The 17,500-nt window shown below is 47.0% G+C and overlaps 1 protein-coding gene across 1 annotated transcript in view; it reads left to right on the top strand.

Moving 5' to 3' along the window:
- The window catches only part of prkd1 (protein kinase D1), a gene marked incomplete at both ends in the record, with an annotated part of 58,379 nt that overhangs the window by 13,641 nt on the left and 27,238 nt on the right, over positions 1-17,500 (top strand). Inside the window, 1 exon segment of the mRNA XM_080549032.1 lies at positions 5,792-5,930. Coding sequence (XP_080405158.1) covers positions 5,792-5,930 — 139 coding nt within the window.

The raw sequence follows: 17,500 nt of genomic DNA, 5'->3' as shown, positions 1-17,500 counted from the left end.
CCAGAGGATATTGAAAGCGGTATGATGAATATGTTCAACAAAATGAACATTGACATATCATGTCCGTCTCCAGAGTGTCGTGTTATTCCCCATTCCTTTGTTTTCCTCACGATCCTGCTTGTTCTCTCAACTCATTGATTTAGTGAAATCAGGATGTGGAGTCATTATCCACACTTCCTCTATCTACGCTGCAGGGTTACCTCTGGCCTCCGCAGGCTCTGGAATAGGAGGGAACAGAATGAATATGAATGGAATACAATACAATACAATACAATACAATACAATACAATACAATACAATACAATACAATACAATGCAATAGAATAGAATAGAATAGAATAGAATAGAATAGAATAGAATGGAATAGAATGGAATAGAATACAATAGAACACAATACAATAGCATACAATGGAATAGAATATAATACAATGGAATATACTACAATAGAATACAATAGAATACAATGGAATACAATACAATATAATACAATACAATACAATACAATACAATAGAATGGAATATAATATAATATAATGTAATACAATACAGTACAATAGAATTGAATACAATAGAATTGAATATAATAGAATAGCATTGAATAGAATAGAATAGAATAACATTGCATAGAATAGAATAGAATAGCATTGAATAGAATAGAATAGAATAGCATTGAATAGAATAGAATAGAATAGAATAGAATAACATGGAATAGAATATCATATAATATAATAGCATTGAATAGCATAGAAGGGAATAGCATTGAATAGAATGAAATGGTATTTATATAAATGGAACGGAATGGAATGAAACTGAATAGAATGGAATGCATTTGAATATAACTTTATTGGCCATCTGAGCATAAGAGGAAACGGCCTTTGGCTTCACCTCAAAGATCATACTCTGATAATACTCTGATAATACACTGATAATACACTGATCATACACTGATAATACACTGATCATACTCTGATCATACACTGATCATACAGGAGGCTGCTGGACCTGGACACTGGCAGCAGCCAGGCTCAGGAGACAGACAGACACGTACAACTCAATGTTTAAAACAGCCTAGCAACTCGACATCGCTTCCTCGCTTTTTATTGGCTATTGTATGTTGAACTACAGGACTGGTGTATGAATGTATGTAGGTAGGTGGTCGGTAGGTAGGTAGGTAGGTATGTAGGTAGGTAGGTAGGTAGGTAGGTAGGTAGGTAGGTAGATAGGTAGGTAGGTATGTAGGTAGGTAGGTAGGTAGATAGGTAGGTATGTAGGTAGGTATGTAGGTAGGTAGGTAGGTAGGTATGTAGGTAGGTAGGTAGGTATGAATGTAGGTAGGTAGGTAGGAAGGTATGTATGAAGGTAGGTAGGTAGGTAGGAAGGTATGTATGAAGGTAGGTAGGTAGGAAGGTATGTATGAATGTATGTATGTATGAATGTAGGTAGGTATGAATGTATGAATGTATGAATGTATGAATGTATGTATGTATGTATGTATGTATGTATGTATGTATGTATGTATGTATGTATGTATGTATGTATGTATGGTAGGGTAGGGTACGGCGTAGGTGTGATAGCCAGGGGCGACAATGATGTGTGTGTGTGTGGGGGGGGGGGGGGGGGGGGGGGAAGAAGTAGCCTCTATACGTGCGTATCCCTTCCCTGTCTCCCTCTCGGTGTGTCAGATAAATGAACAGCGTTTCAGTCGCACTAGAGAGGAGAGGAGAGGAGAAGAAAAACCTTGGGTTCCGTTTCCACGGCAACCCTACTGTTACAGTGGCGCCGCTGTCATGGCGACCTCGGGACCTTTCCTCAGTCAGTCTGTCTGTCTGAACGTCTTTGTCGAGGGTGTTATTATCGGCTATGAACTGAGATGGAGCGTTTTTTTTTTCCTACTGAGGGGAGCTGTTCCAATATGAATCAGGCAAACAAACATATTCGTGCTGTTGCTGTTGCAGATTGTTAGGGTTAGGGTGACTGAGGGATGGGAGGGAGGGTTGATGTTTGGATATTAGCTGTCTACTGTCATGAAGGTAGATCCTTCCTTTCCGTGCATTCCAATTACAATGAGCCTGTCCTCCGATTTCTCCCTCCCCTAGCCTCCCCTGCAGCTATCGTGCTACGTGAGGTCTCTGCTGTCTTTGTGGTGTTGTGAAACCTCCCTCAGTCTTTACCCTCCTCCCGTCTCTCTGCCGCGTGCTCAGACAAGTACGCTATCCGGCTGATGAACGATAAAACAAGGGAGTTACAACTGTCTACTGTCGTCTGATTGGATTACAGGAAAGATTTGACAATCCCAGAAATGGGATTGAGGATTGTTGTCTCTCTCTCTGCAGTGTGTGTCTCTGAGGGGAGTGAATGAGGTTACAGTGGTGTTATGCGTTTGTATAACACACATATTCACACAATACAAAACCAATACTGTCCAAGGATAACTCGTGGCTCAATAACTAACAATGGCTCAATACTAACTGTACATCATGTCCGGCCTGCATCGCTCTCTCTCTCCCTCCCTATCCCTCCCTCTCTCTCTCTCCCTCCCTATCCCTCCCTCTCTCTCTCTCTACCTCTCTCTCTCTCTCCCTCTCTCTCTCTCCCTCCCTATCCCTCCCTCTCTCTCTCTCCCTCCCTATCCCTCCCTCTCTCTCTCTCTACCTCTCTCTCTCTCTCCCTCTCTCTCTCTCCCTCCCTATCCCTCCCTCTCTCTCTCTCCCTCCCTATCCCTCCCTCTCTCTCTCTCTACCTCTCTCTCTCTCCCTCTCTCTCTCTCCCTCCCTATCCCTCCCTCTCTCTCTCTCCCTCCCTATCCCTCCCTCTCTCTCTCTCTCTACCTCTCTCTCTCTCTCCCTCTCTCTCTCTCCCTCCCTATCCCTCCCTCTCTCTCTCCCTCCCTATCCCTCCCTCTCTCTCTCTCTCTCTCTCTCCCTCTCTCTACCTCTCTCTCTCTCTCTCCCTCTCTCTCTCTCCCTCTCTCCCTTTCTCTCTCTCTCTCCCCCTCTCTCTCTCTCCCTCTCTCTCTCTCCCTCTCCCTCTCTCTCTCCCCCCCCCCTCTGTCTTTCTCTCTCAATCTCTCCCTCTTTCTCCCCCCCCCCATTCTCTCTCTCTCCAGCTCTCGCTTGACGACGGATTAAGACCTAAACACACTTTAAACCCCTAGATTTGTATTCGTGTACGTGTGTCGTCCAACGAATGAATCCTAATCCCGTCATCAAGAAAACATGAAGGCGATTAAGTGACCCAGTACTACAGCAGGTCCTCTTGTACCCTTGACAGGTCGACGGGACCCTGTGATTGGTCGGTTGGGTACAGTATATTGCTGTCACCAGACGGAGCGTGGATCAATGGTGTGTGGAGCGTCGCCCCGCTCGCCCAACAGAGCCGCGGGGTCAGTCAATATGTTGTTCTTTTCTCGGACACGGGATCGATCGGCACACTGTCGGGTGTCTCCTGTAACCGTCGAGTAAATGTAACAAAAAACCCCACAGAAAAACAGCCATGTTTGGACCTGAAGCACTGCATTACAAATGACTACATACCTTTTTTTTATTTGATATGCGGGGGGGGGGGGGGTCATTTCTGAACTCCCCGAGACCACCGTAGTACACGTAGACAGATTTCTAAACAGGCACGTAGAAACATCATGGAGATCCCACACCACGCATCACACACAGGCGCTAGAGCATGGCTGTAACCACCCTTAGGTTGCGGGTTTGTTTCCCGGTTCGGGACCATACTGAAAAATGTATGCGCGCACTGCGACTGTAAGTCGCTTTTGATAAAGGCATCAGCTAAAGAAGCATGTATTATTGTATTATACTGTATACTACCTTCACACAGCAGATGGAGGGGAAGGATTAGGTGAATGGATGGTGAGGATTAGATATGAATGGCGGTTGCAGTTTGATTTCAAATGATGATGTTGTAATGTTCTATGTTCTCCTTGATAGAGGGCTTGGCTTTGTTCCCTGGCTGGGGGGGCCTCCACCCCTCCTTCCCCCTGCCTCTGAATTGAATCAAGGCACAGGTCGTTTCTAACTGTTTTCTAAAGAGAGCTATGGTACAAGTGCGCCCCTCTTGATGTGCGCTCCCTAGGCAACTGGATGTATTATTGGATGTTTGCTTAAAGGGACAGTACACTGTTTTTATTTTTTTATTTTTTATTTCACCGCCTCAAACAGGGTGTGTGTTTGTGATTAGTCCATGTCGTTGTGTGTAGTCCATGTTATGATTAGTCCATGTCGTTGATTGCATGCCATACATTTTTTAACATTCACATTCTGGGCATTTAGCAGTCGCCTTATTCCAAAGCGACTTACAATCGCTACATTTGACTAAGCAAGTGAATCATCGATTCACCAGTCGTGGCAGGAAGAGTAATCCAGCTCAGGCCAGGGGCCATTGGCAGTCAGTATGCCATGTGTTCAGTTGTATGCCCCCCCCCCCCCCCCATCCCAAATGAATGGAAAAGATCATCACCCGATGTTTGTGATCAGATGCGTGCGAGGACCCAGTTCCTCTTCATAACGGAACTAACGCAGGCCCAGAATCCACGAAGGACAAACACCAACGCAGTATTACTCTGCTGTAACCTGTCTGCTGTAACCTGTCTGCTGTAACCTGTCTGTCTCCTTCCTGAAAGGAGACGGCGATGAGAGAGACGAGTTTCGTAAAGATCCCAGATGAACCTTGACCCCCCCAGGTCGTCGGGGATGTATTTCGTTACATCATCGGCCCGGCCCATGTCGTCCGTCGCTCGTGATTGGACCAAAAAAAACACCAGCTGCTAGCTAGGCTAATCCGATTTGGTAACAAACGCGTCATTCTTCCTGGTCGTTTCGTCCACTCAGACATCATGAGGTTGTTTTTTATTTTTCACGGCCTAATGCTGCCTATAGGGTAGACGGTGTTGGTGTTCTGGAAGGTTCAGCGTCGTGTCGCCGTGCCTACGCACACGTGTACGCCGTGGACAGCTGCAGCTCTATTACTAGAAGTATTACGGTGTTATATCACATGGCTTTGTTGATGCGCTAACTTGTGTCCCGTAGTAAATGAATGACCTACATCTGGAGGTGTTCACAGCAAAGTCGACCATTAGCAACCATTATTTGTCATCTTCTTTAATCAGCGAATCAATACGACATTAACAAGGTTATCTAACCGTCTCTCGACCCCCCCCTCCTCTCTCTTGCTCTTTCTCTCCGTCTCCGTCTCCATCTCCCTCTCCTCTCTCTCCCCATCATGTCCATCTCTCTCTCTCCATCTCTCTCTCTCCCTCCCCATCATGTCCATCTCTCTCTCCCCACCCTCTCCATCGCTCTCTCTCTATCTCCCTCTCCTCTCTCTCCCCATCATGTCCATTTCTCTCTCCCCACCCTCTCCATCGCTCTCTCTCTATCTCCCTCTCCTCTCTCTCCCCATCATGTCCATCTCTCTCTCTCCATCTCTCTCTCTCCCTCCCCATCATGTCCATCTCTCTCTCCCCACCCTCTCCATCGCTCTCTCTCTATCTCCCTCTCCTCTCTCTCCCCATCATGTCCATTTCTCTCTCCATCTCTCTCTCTCCCTCCCCATCATGTCCATCTCTCTCTCTCTCCATCTCTCTCTCCCCACCCTCTCATCGCTCTCTTTCTATCTCCCTCTCCTCTCTCTCCCCACCGTGTCCATCTCTCTCTCTCTCTCCCCCCATCTCTCTCTCTCTCCCCCCCTCTCTCTCTATCTCCCTCTCATCTCTCTCCCCACCATGTCCATCTCTCTCCCTCCTTCTCTCTCTCCATCCCTCCATCTCTCTCTCCAGTTCCCTGAGTGTGGCTTCTATGGGATGTACGACAAGATCCTGCTGTTCCGCCACGACCCGGGCTCGGAGAACGTCCTCCAGCTGGTCAGGTGTGCTGCCGACATCCTGGAGGGAGATCTGGTGGAGGTGGTCCTATCAGGTGAGACTATGGAGGTCTGGTGGAGGTGGTCAGGTGAGACTATTCGGTAAGTCTGACGTCATGCGTGATGTTTAGCCATTTCCGGGTCCAAACCAGAAATTCCCCGCACCAGAGTACCAGTGTACTACAGCGGTAGAATGACAGTTCAATCGTTTTTTAGACTGGGATCTATTCATACAACAAGGGACACAGCACCTTCCCGTTTTTCCCATATTGTCAGCGTCTTTGAGCCTCGGAAAAGCGCTATACTTATACTTATACTTATAATTAATTATTATTATTACCGTAGCGCCTCAGCCAACGTTGGACCCGGAAACACGTCACGACTTAACAACCGAATAGGCTACCTTACAAAGGAGCTGAGCGAGATGGAAGTACCATTGGTTGCTAGGTAACAGACATAAACGTTGATAACCGACGTTGGATTTAATATTTAGGATGAGATAAGATAGGATGAAGTAAATAAGATAGGATTCCTAAAGTTAGTTAGGATTTGCTTCTGTAATACCAGACTTATCCTATATTCTACTTTCCTATCTTAACTTAGGACTTAAGATAGGAAGTTTCTGTAGCACTGTACTATATGATACGTCCTATCAGGTGAGACTGTACTATATGATACGTCCTATTAGGTGAGACTGTACTATATCATACGTCCTATCAGGTGAGACTGTATCATACGTCCTATCAGGTGAGACTATGGAGCTCTGTACGATAAGATACGATAAGATCTGAATAAAACGATTTGATAGGATACAATACAATACTATCCTGCAGGTTGTCCTATCACGTGAGACTATGGGGCACAATACTACAAAAGACTTCTGTTACTCTAAGTAATATCTCATAATGAGAAATCACAATGCTCTGCACATCAGCAAAAAGCTGTTAACAGTTTTTGTTATTAGGGACGATTTTTGTTTGTTTTTGTTGTTGTGTTTGTGTGTGTGCTTGTGTGTGTGTGTGTGTGTGTGTGTGCTTGCGTGCGTTTGTGTGCTTGTGTGTGTGTGTGTGCTTGTGTGTGTGTGTGTGTGTGTGTGCTTGCGTGTGTTTGTGCGCTTGTGTGTGTGTGTGCTTGCGTGTGTGTGTGTGTGCTTGCGTGTGTGTGTGTGTGCTTGCATGTGTGTGTGCTTGTGTGTGTGTGTGCTTACGTGTGCGTGTGTGTGGGTGGGGGGTACCTTCTTATACAGTCTTTAGATGCAATCAAAGCATAAAATGGAAGCTTCCTTTTGTTGTGTTGAAAATGCAGTTCATGTAGGAGACTCATCCGGATGATGGGGGTGGTAGAAAGGCTCACAATAGAGGAGGAGGGAGGCCATGTTCAACCCCATGCTGGGATACAAAGACACCCACGATGACACTGCAGGACCACATAATGTACCTATAGTTAGCTTTAGATTGGATCCAACGTACGTATGCGGTCCATTCAGGAGGGAGATAGTCCATTCGTTCAGTCGTCAAAAAACCCTAAGAGAACACTCTGGCTGCCTGGAAGACGCTTCTTAGACGGAGAGCTTTGTTCTGCACAGTCACGTGACTTGTGAGTAGGCGACAGTAACGCAGCTAGGTAAACACAGGAGACAAACGTCGCAAATCAGGGTAACCGACACACACCGACTGTACAGTGAACAGGGCTGAGGGTCTGGTTCCCTATCTGGGAAATATGCCGACATGGATATTCAAGTGAAGCTCCCAAGTAACAAAACAAACATGCCTATCTCATGTCTCTCCGTCTTCACACACACGCATGCACACACACACACCCGCACGCGCACACTCACACGCACACGTATACACACAAACACACTCACACACACACACACCCTCCTCTGTGTTGTATAAAGTTTGACTGCAGTGCCTGGTGAGAACGGGGGGGTGAAGGAGGAAGTGATGGAGCCGTGCGTTGTTGACGGCGGTAAAGTGTTTTCACAAACGCTCGGCAGGCGGCTCCCACCCCCCCCTCTCAGCGCGCTACCACAGGTAATGGAGTTCCTGTCTGTGGGGGTGCGGGGGGGGGGGGTGCAGGGGGCGGGGGGCAGGGGAGACTGACACCTCTGCTACCCGCTGGCTGCACTCTACACTAGGAGTGCGTGTGTGTGTGTGTGTGTGTGTGTGTGAGTGTGTGTGGGTGTGTGTGTGTCTTCGCTCAGGTGAAACACGTCCACACACACACACACACACACACATACACACACACACACGCACACAGACCGTGTCCACACACACACACACACACACTCCTAGCAGAACCTGTCACCCCACTTTTTAATGACAGGATCGACAGCTGTGCTCTCTGTGTGAGGAGATAACACAGGAACACCTGACGACTGTCAAAGAGACAGAGTTAACATGAGACAGAATTAACATGACAACACAGAGCTGCAGTCGACTGAGTCACAACAATAGTGTTCTAACAGTACATAAGGGTCTGGTCGGCAGGGGAGGCTGGTGGAAGTAGAAATCAGAGGTCTACTACATCCACTGTAATAGTGGTAGTAGTAGTAGTAGTAGTAGTAACAGTAGTAGTAGTAGTAGTAGTAGTAGTAGTAGTAGTAGTAGTAGCAGTAGTAGTAGTAGTAGTAGTAGTAGTAGTAGTAGTAGTAGTAGTAGTAGTAGTAGTAGTAGTATTAGTAGTATCAGTATCAGTAGTAGTAGTAATAGTAGTAGTAGTAGTAGTAGTAACAGTAGTAGTAGTAGCAGCAGTAGTAGTAGTAGTAGTATTAGCAGTAGTATAGTAGTAACAGTAGTAGTAGTAGTAGTAACAGTAGTAGTAGTAACAGTAGTAGTAGTAGTAGTAGTAGTAGTAGTAGTAGTAGTAGTAGTAGTAGTAGTAGTAGTAGTAGTAGCAGTAATAGTAGTAGTAGTTGTTCGGTCTACTTGCCGACCGAAAGGCTGGACTGAAGGACACGGATACCATTCAATTCGTTTTTCTCTTATTTTAGTGAAAATTGAACAGATTGTAAAACCTGCGAATGCAGACAACAAAACATACATAAATACACAGCTCTGACACATTCAATTACTAACACAAAGCATATAAATGTTACACAAAGCACGCATCAAACACACTAACCGTGGCATCCCTCTAGTCCTGGCATCACACAATGAACCCATACGCACGGTATCTCACTATTTAAGCACCTAATCACATCCCCCAATATCCCTACGCACAACTGGTCTCTATACTCAAACAATTCCCACGCAGTTATGAGGCATAACTCAAAATAATGTTACTAATATCTAATAATCAATAATTAATAATAACTAATAATTATTTAAATAACATTCAAAATAACATTTCACATTTGTCCCATTTTATAGGCTAAAATATGCACACTGAAACACACCCCATCCTAACTGGACAGTACACCTCCCACCTAGCCGATCTAGCTACTAGTCTAGGGAGGCTACCAATGTCCCTTGTTCCTCAATGGGGAGGAGAACAACCATCCTCCTGACATCCCGGTGGAGGACGACCACTCGGTTGGAGACCCTGTCTTCCCAGGGTCCCACGTTTCCTTGGCTGAGCTCCCGCCTCCTGCCTCTTGGAAGGCTCTTCTTACAAGGATGTTTCCTTTTTGTTTGGCCGGGGACACCAGGCCAATTGGATCTGGTAGAGCAGCCACTTGGCTCAGCAGCTCTCTCCTCGACAAGCCGTTGGGTGTATTCTCCCGGACTTCTTCTACCTTGAGGTTGAGGCCTGTCCTCATCTTTCCTTTTCTCTTGGAGAAGTTTACTGATGTCACCATGTAGAGCTGGTCGGAATCCACGAGATACCTAATGCCAAGGGCCTTATTATCCTCGTCTTTCAGCTGATTCGGTAGCACCAGGGTTTTGGATGTCGCTCCAGGCCTCTCCCCTCCACAGGTTCTGGCGTCGTCCTTTCTCCTCCCACCTTGGCCAGACCGGACCCACGGCTTTAGAAAGAACCCTCCAGCTCTCAAGATCTCCTCCACTCCACTCGTGATGGTGTCGAGCATCTCCAGATCATCATGGGAAGTCAAGATGTCGTCGACGTAGCTGTCTTTCTCCAAGACACGACGCTCTTCCTCCCTTTCAATGAACTGAGGTAGCCCTGCTGTCTCCCTCATTGCCAGTTGAGCAATGCAACCAGCAGGACGGTCTCCAATGTTCACCCTCGTGATGGCATACTCCCCGATGTCCTCTTCAGGATCGTCTCTCCAAAGGAACCTGTGCAGGTGTACCTCTTGGTCCTTCAGCCACACAGAGTTGTACATTTTGGTGATGTCGCCCAGGGCCGCGTGCTCCCCAGTCCGAAACCGCAGGAGCACAGCCCTGATGGGGTTCAACACGTCTGGCCCCTTTAACAGAAGGTCGTTCATGCTGACACCTTTGTATGATTGGCTACTGTTCCACACTAACCGGACCGGTGTTGTCACAGAATGGGGATTGGGTGCAACCAGGTGGCTCACGTACCAAACCGGGCCTTTCCACTCTTGAATCTTCTCTGGTGTGAGCCTCACTGCTGCGCCCCTCCTTACCATCTCGTGAACCTGCTCTCCGTAGGCAGTTCGCCACTCCGGCTGTTTCAGGAGGTGTTTCTCCGTTCTTAGGAATGTTGCCATCACAGCTCCTCTGTTGTTCGGTAGACTGGATGGATCCTCTGTCCAAGGGTAACTAGCATCCCAATGTGGAGCATCGCTGTGGTGATCGCTGGCGACATAGGACAGACCCTCCTTTATCCTCTCCAGCTCCTTTTCCTCCGCCAGGGTCATCTCTTTTCCACCCGGCTGGCACGCTCCACAACGACATCCCCCGCATTTGGGTTCACAGGCTGCCCCGATGCTCTCCCACTTCCACCATTCCAACACTTCTTTGTTGGTTGCCATTGAGCTCCGGACTCTGGAGTCGCTTTCCTGCCTCAGTCCACTCTCCCTGGTCTCTTCGCAGCACCCGATACACTTGACGATTTCCTCATACTTGGCCGCTGCTGTTCTCATTGATCGGGCGAAGTGTGTCTTGGACTCGTAGGTCACCGTCTCCACATCTTCAAACAGATTGGGATGCGTCCCACTCACAATCTTTCCAAGTGGGCCTTCCCACAGGACCAGGTCTCCTACTACCTTCATGGGACAGGGAACCAGCCGCCCCTCTCTTTGGCTGATGAGGAGCTCAATACTCCTTGGCCGGACCAACTCCTGGGTCTTGACCTCGGGGAAGAACCTTTTCAGTTGCTGTGGTTCGATGGCATGGTGCACCTTGGCTATTTCATCTAAGCCGTAGCAGACCAACTGGTGGGCTCTTTCACCTTCCGGGGTCCTGAACCTCACCTTCAGGAGGTACCTTCTGGTGTTGGCTGTCACAGTCATCCCTCCGACGCCCTGCACCACTAGCGTGATTTTCTCGCTCTTCAGGCCAAGCCTACTTGCAGCCGCGTGGGTAATGTAATTTGTATCTGATGCTAGGTCTATCAGAGCACCAATTTGTTGCCCGTCATTAGCAGTGACCTCCAGGAGCATCATTATTACCGGACACTCCTTTATTCCATTTTCTTCCAGGAGCTTCCCGGCTTTTGCTTTAGTGCAGCTCGTAACTGCTGTCTTATTTGTGAAGGCTTTCCTGACTTTTTGCGCAATCTCTGGAGCGAGTTGGGACAAGACCTCTTCCTGTTCAACGGTTAACCTCCTTGCACGTTCAACGCCGCTACTTGGAGTTTCTCTCTTTTCCCCACCATCCCTCTTACTGTCTCTATTGGGGCAGAGAAGGTAATGGTGGTCTGACGACTCTCCTTCTTTGCAGCCTCTCTTGGTGCAGAGGAATTTAAGGTTACACTCTCCGTCAGCGCCATGTGATGAAAGGCACAGCCGGCAGGCTCTAGACTTCTTCACCGCGGCCTTTCTTGCTGCCAAGTCGAGGCCTCTGAACTTCTTACAGGTGAACAGCCTACTTCTGTGTTTATCTTCGCACAGAACACAATTGTCATCAGCGCTGCCTCTCTCAGTGGCTCTAGTGAAAGCAAACTTCTTCTCAGTCTTCTTCTCTGGGATCTCCGTGATCTCCATCTGCTCCAACTGTTCGAGGATGCTTTCCTGCTTTTGTAGGAAGTCCAGGAAGGTGTCAAAGTATCTCTCCGGCTGGAAACCATTTCGGGGGTCTATTTTGAAAGTAAGCCACTCCTTTTTCAAAGTGAGTGGCAGTTTGTTCTCAATGGCTCCAGTCACCAGAGGGTTTTTGATGGCTACTTCATTGTCAAGATCTTTAAGGTCTGCTAGAGCTTTCTCTGTGATTCGGATCAGATCGATCACCTTTCTGAATTGGTGCTCTTTGACTGGAGAAATCTTCTGCAGCTCTGCTACGATCAGGTTGGTGATTGCATTCTTGTTTCCGAAACGACTCTCTAGCACCCTGAAGACATCTTCGGCAGTATTGTGGCTCGCGAGCCTAAGATCCTTCACTATTGTCTCTTCTATACTTTCCAGAAGTTGAAACTTCTTAACTTCCGGAGATCCGGAGGGATCGCCTTGTTCCTGTAGGATTTCCCAATCCTTCCTCCAGCGGTAGTATTCCCGAATGCTACCTCTAAACGTCGGGAGACTTGTAGGCTTCAGCCTCACTTTTGGAATGCCTCTCGTAGCTGCATTTCCACCCCGTGCGCCTGCTTGAGTCTCCTCCAACGCTTTTTGCTGGGCTTTAACAAGCTCTGCCCGTGCTTCAGTCTCCGCCTGTTGAGCCAGGATAAGCTGGGCGCGTCTGGCGCGTTCTTCCTCTTCAGCCCTCTGGCGCTCTCCTTCAGCTGTTGTGCGGCGGGCGCGGTCTTCTTCCTCAGTTGCCTTTCGAGCTTTTCCTATCTCGCCTGAGCTTGTTCTTTGAGGACATCAAATGATGCAGCCGTCTCTCCACGTCTTCTATAGCAGCGACAGGGGCCCAGTCTCTCCAGACAGAGAGTTCTTTCTCTGCTCCTGTAGTGAGCTCCTCTAAATGGTGCACTTGTCTCTCGTGGCAGTCATGGTCTAGCTGGCCCAATGGGACCTCTTCTGTCTCTTCTTTAGCTCGCTCAGCCTCCCTGATCGCGAACAACACTCTTCTTTCACCGTATCTTGACCACAGATGGAGTTTTACGAGATCGCCAACCTCCGACAATTTAGTCATGCAGTCTCTGCTCACCTTCTCGATGTCTCTCGTCTGTTGTTCTGATAGTTTGGTGGGGTCCTCTTCCGCTTCTGCAAGCAGACCCTCTTCATAGCTACTATTGGCTGCCAGGAGCTTCTCAGCTTCATTAGAGAAAGCCTGCCACTGGACCTTTAATTCGCTCTCGACCATGGAGGGTATAACGCGGAGCATGAAGGCAGATTTTTTGCTAAAGTTGGATTTAGCTGAATTTCTCTCTTTTTTCAGTTGAGCTACGGACTGGTCCTCTTCAGCCATTTTCCTTCTCTTTTCACAGGCTATCAATGTTTAAATATTTAATGTTAAAGTCCCTTCAAACTGCTCACTTAGTGTTTTTATTTTCGTTTTATTCAACTGTGACGTTTTACAGTCAAAACTGACATTTATTTACTGCCAGAATAAATGGGACTCTTATTTTGAAACTCCGGATCTTCTGTGTATTTTTACTTCCTGGTTACTTCAAGAATACATGGGACTCTTATTTTGAAACTCCGGATCTTCTGCGTATATTTACTTCCTGGTTTCTGCGACGCACTAGGGCTCCTCCTTGCACAGTTAGGATATATCACTCCGCCGGTTAGCCACTTTAGCAGACACAGTCAGTCCCACTTTAATCTCTCTGGCTAGCAAGGCAAGTCTCTATACACATCCAGCTTGAATTAGTTCGCTGGTCAGTGCTGTTGCTTACCCGACCGCTTTCCTGGTCTTGCTGTCCTCTCTCGCTGTCTCGCGCTGCCGACACTGTCACTTTTCCAGTAGGCTCTGCACAGACACGCTTCACAGACAGCAGGCCTGGCTAGCTAGCTCCGGTTAATTGCAGCCACTTTTCCGAGTTCCCTCGACGCTTGTATTCGTCCCACGGAGAACTCCTCTCTGAATGTGGCTGTCAATGTACTTCTCCACCACCTCGGGAATCTTTTCAAAGATATTTCTTTGACGCCCGGGCCGTAGGTTTTACAATTGTTCGGTCTACTTGCCGACCGAAAGGCTGGACTGAAGGACACGGATACCATTCAATTCGTTTTTCTCTTATTTTAGTGAAAATTGAACAGATTGTAAAACCTGCGAATGCAGACAACAAAACATACATAAATACACAGCTCTGACACATTCAATTACTAACACAAAGCATATAAATGTTACACAAAGCACGCATCAAACACACTAACCGTGGCATCCCTCTAGTCCTGGCATCACACAATGAACCCATACGCACGGTATCTCACTATTTAAGCACCTAATCACATCCCCCAATATCCCTACGCACAACTGGTCTCTATACTCAAACAATTCCCACGCAGTTATGAGGCATAACTCAAAATAATGTTACTAATATCTAATAATCAATAATTAATAATAACTAATAATTATTTAAATAACATTCAAAATAACATTTCACATTTGTCCCATTTTATAGGCTAAAATATGCACACTGAAACACACCCCATCCTAACTGGACAGTACAGTAGTAGTAGTAGTAGTAGTAGTAGTAGTAGTAGTAGTAGTAGTAGTAGTAGTAGTAGTAGTAGTAGTAGTAGTAGTAGTAGTAGTAGTAGTAGTAGCAGCAGCAGCAGCAGCAGCAGCAGCAGTAGTAGTAGTAGTAGTAGTAGTAGTAGTAGTAGTAGTAGTAGTAGTAGTAGTAGTAGTAGTAGTAGTAGTAGTAGTAGTAGTAGTAGTAGTAGTAGTAGTAGCAGCAGCAGCAGCAGCAGCAACAGTAGCAGTAGCAGTAGCAGCAGCAGCAGTAGCAGTAATAGTAGCAGTAGCAGTAGCAGTAGCAGCAGCAGCAGTAGCAGTAGCAGTAGTAGTAGTAGTAGTAGTAGTAGTAGTAGTAGTAGTAGTAGTAGTAGTAGTAGTAGTAGAAATAGTAGCAGTAGCAGTAGCAGTAGTAGTAGTATTAGTTGTAGTAGTACTGTAGGTCCTGCTTTACTGACGCTGACACAACAGTCTGTTGCTGCACCACAGTGAAACGTTTAAACTCTCAAACCCTCACCTCAGTGTGTCAGACCCTCACCTCAGTGTGTCAGACCCTCACCTCAGTGGTGGTTATTCACACATTCAGGGTGAAGGATCAAAACAACGGGATTTTTCCCCGCGTGCGTGTGTGTGTGTGTGTGTGTGTGTGTGTGTGTGTGTTATCATGCTACAGTAGAGCTTCTGCGCCAGTAGGACAGGTCTCACCACAGGGATCCTCTTCCTGTCTGCTCCAGTGACCTCATCATCAATACGTCTAATTCCCCTCACGTGATCGCCCCGCCAGAACCATTCATTAATTCGCCTCTGATCTGCTTTGTATTTTAGCGAGTGATAAATAATTACATACAGCGTGCAGATATCATATCAGACTATTTTTAACCCAAACACTTTGTCATCTCCCCCCCCCCAAAAAAAATAAAATAAAAAAAATCACAGGAATTATTGTATCAAAAGGTGTCAGCTTGGAGCAAGAGCGTCAAGATCTGAAGTGTGTATATCAGGTTGCAGACGATGATGCTTTATATTGTTATAGGCCTGCGACAAGTTCAAGTACGTTGATTTGAAGTGACTCTACTGCAGCAGGAAAGAGAACATGCTAATCGTCGGTCCTAGCCAAATGAGCATTCTAGCATGACATCATAGGCAGTGATGGGAAGGGAGGGTAAACACGTTTAAACAGCGTTTACACACCTTTAACTTGGGTGAACATCGCGTTTACACACCTTCTTTAGCGGAAAAAATTGCATTTACATGTCCGGTGTCCAGCTTCTAGACCCACCTGTGTTTCTTTCCACTACCCTATCCCTGCTCGTAGCTAAACCAACACTCGCCTGTGCGAACACGCGCGTCCTTCCTATCAGTGTCGTCTGACTTGATCGTTTCCACTGCGGGACCGACGCAATGGTAAAACCACGTGTGCTGCCACCACCACCGCTGGGGTATGAACAACCTGGAGTTGGTACGATGCTGTTGCTGCTGTTGAGTAACTGAGGCGTCACACAGACAGGGAGGCTGGTGGAGGTCGGAGTCAGAGGACGGGCTCATTGTAATAGCTTACACGGAACAGAACAGGGCACGGTAAATGATGCATTACCAATGAGCCTGTCCTCCTCATTTCTACTTCCACGAGCCTCCACTGCTTTCTGTACAATGGAAATGCTTTTGCTGAGTGTTTCCCCCCTTGTGTAGACACCTTAGCTTCAGTAGCGTAATGTTTAGGATGACACTGCACTTCTTATCCTCCCAAACAAAGGCTTCGATATTCACGATTTTCTCCTCAACAATACTTGAGCAAAATACCACATAGGCTACAGAAATGTACTTCAATTAGGGACGTAGGGTGAGAGTGAGTTAGGGGCGGCTGTGGCGCAGGAGGTAGAGCCGGCGTCTTATGATCACAAGGTCGGCAGATCGGCGCTTCGAGCCGATGTCGAAGTGTCCTTAACACTTAACCCCAAATTGCTCCCAATGAGCGGGCCGGCGCCTTGCATGGTAGCTTGCCACCATTGGTGTGTGAATGTGTGTGTGAACGGGTGAATGAGAGGCCATGCTATATAAGGCGCTATAGAAGTCAGTCCCTTTAGAAATCGGAGGACGGGCTCATCGGAATGCATGGAACGGAATGAGGAATGTCGATCCATGCATTACAATAAGCCTGTCCTCTGATTCCTACCTCCGCCAGCCTCCCCTGTAGTGAGTAGCGTCTCACTGTATGTATGTACACAGTTTGTTGTGATGTTCATGCGGTGTGTATGGTACTTATGTAGTGTGATCTGAACACGTGGGCGGAAAGTCAGCATGAGTACTAACCTAAGAACACAGTGGTAAATAAACATAGGGTACAGTGTTTATGTAGATTAAGCCTACCTACCTACGGACGCTCCACACATATACTGTGTTCACATACACACACACACACACACACACACACACACACACATGCACATACACACACACATACACACACACACACACATACACACATACACACCCACATACTCATTTTCTGAAGCATGTAATGACAGTTTACACAGATTGTTCAACTTCCAAACATATCTTGGCCTTTAGACAAAAGGCAAAACAATAATTTGAATAAATTGAGGCAATTTCCCTTGAGAATGTCTAATCAGGGAGTATTCTACTTGAGCGTGCTGGGACACGCGTGGTTGGAGGGGGAGGCAGCACGCTTGTGATCAGCTACACGCTTCTCACGCTGTGCTCTCCAGTCACAACCATTCTGGAACATTCGAACGATTGGGCCAACACAGCCATCTACAGCCAATCACAACACTCCCCATCTGCAGCAAAACAAGCCACTGGTTCAACTTGGAATTGACAAAATACTGTATATACAAGCTAACTAGGCCCATTCAGTCTGTACGCCACATCTCAAATGTGTTTTACCATTTCTAAGAGCTTCTAGACTCTTCTAGACCACTTCGGACTGGAATTCCCCGTTGATAGATCAC

The sequence above is a fragment of the Nansenia antarctica genome, assembly GCF_963989245.1.
Source record: "Nansenia antarctica genome assembly, chromosome: 1".
Classification (NCBI taxonomy): Eukaryota; Metazoa; Chordata; class Actinopteri; order Argentiniformes; family Microstomatidae; genus Nansenia; species Nansenia antarctica.
Note: the sequence above shows the minus strand (reverse complement) of the source record. Positions and strands in the feature narration are given on the sequence as shown.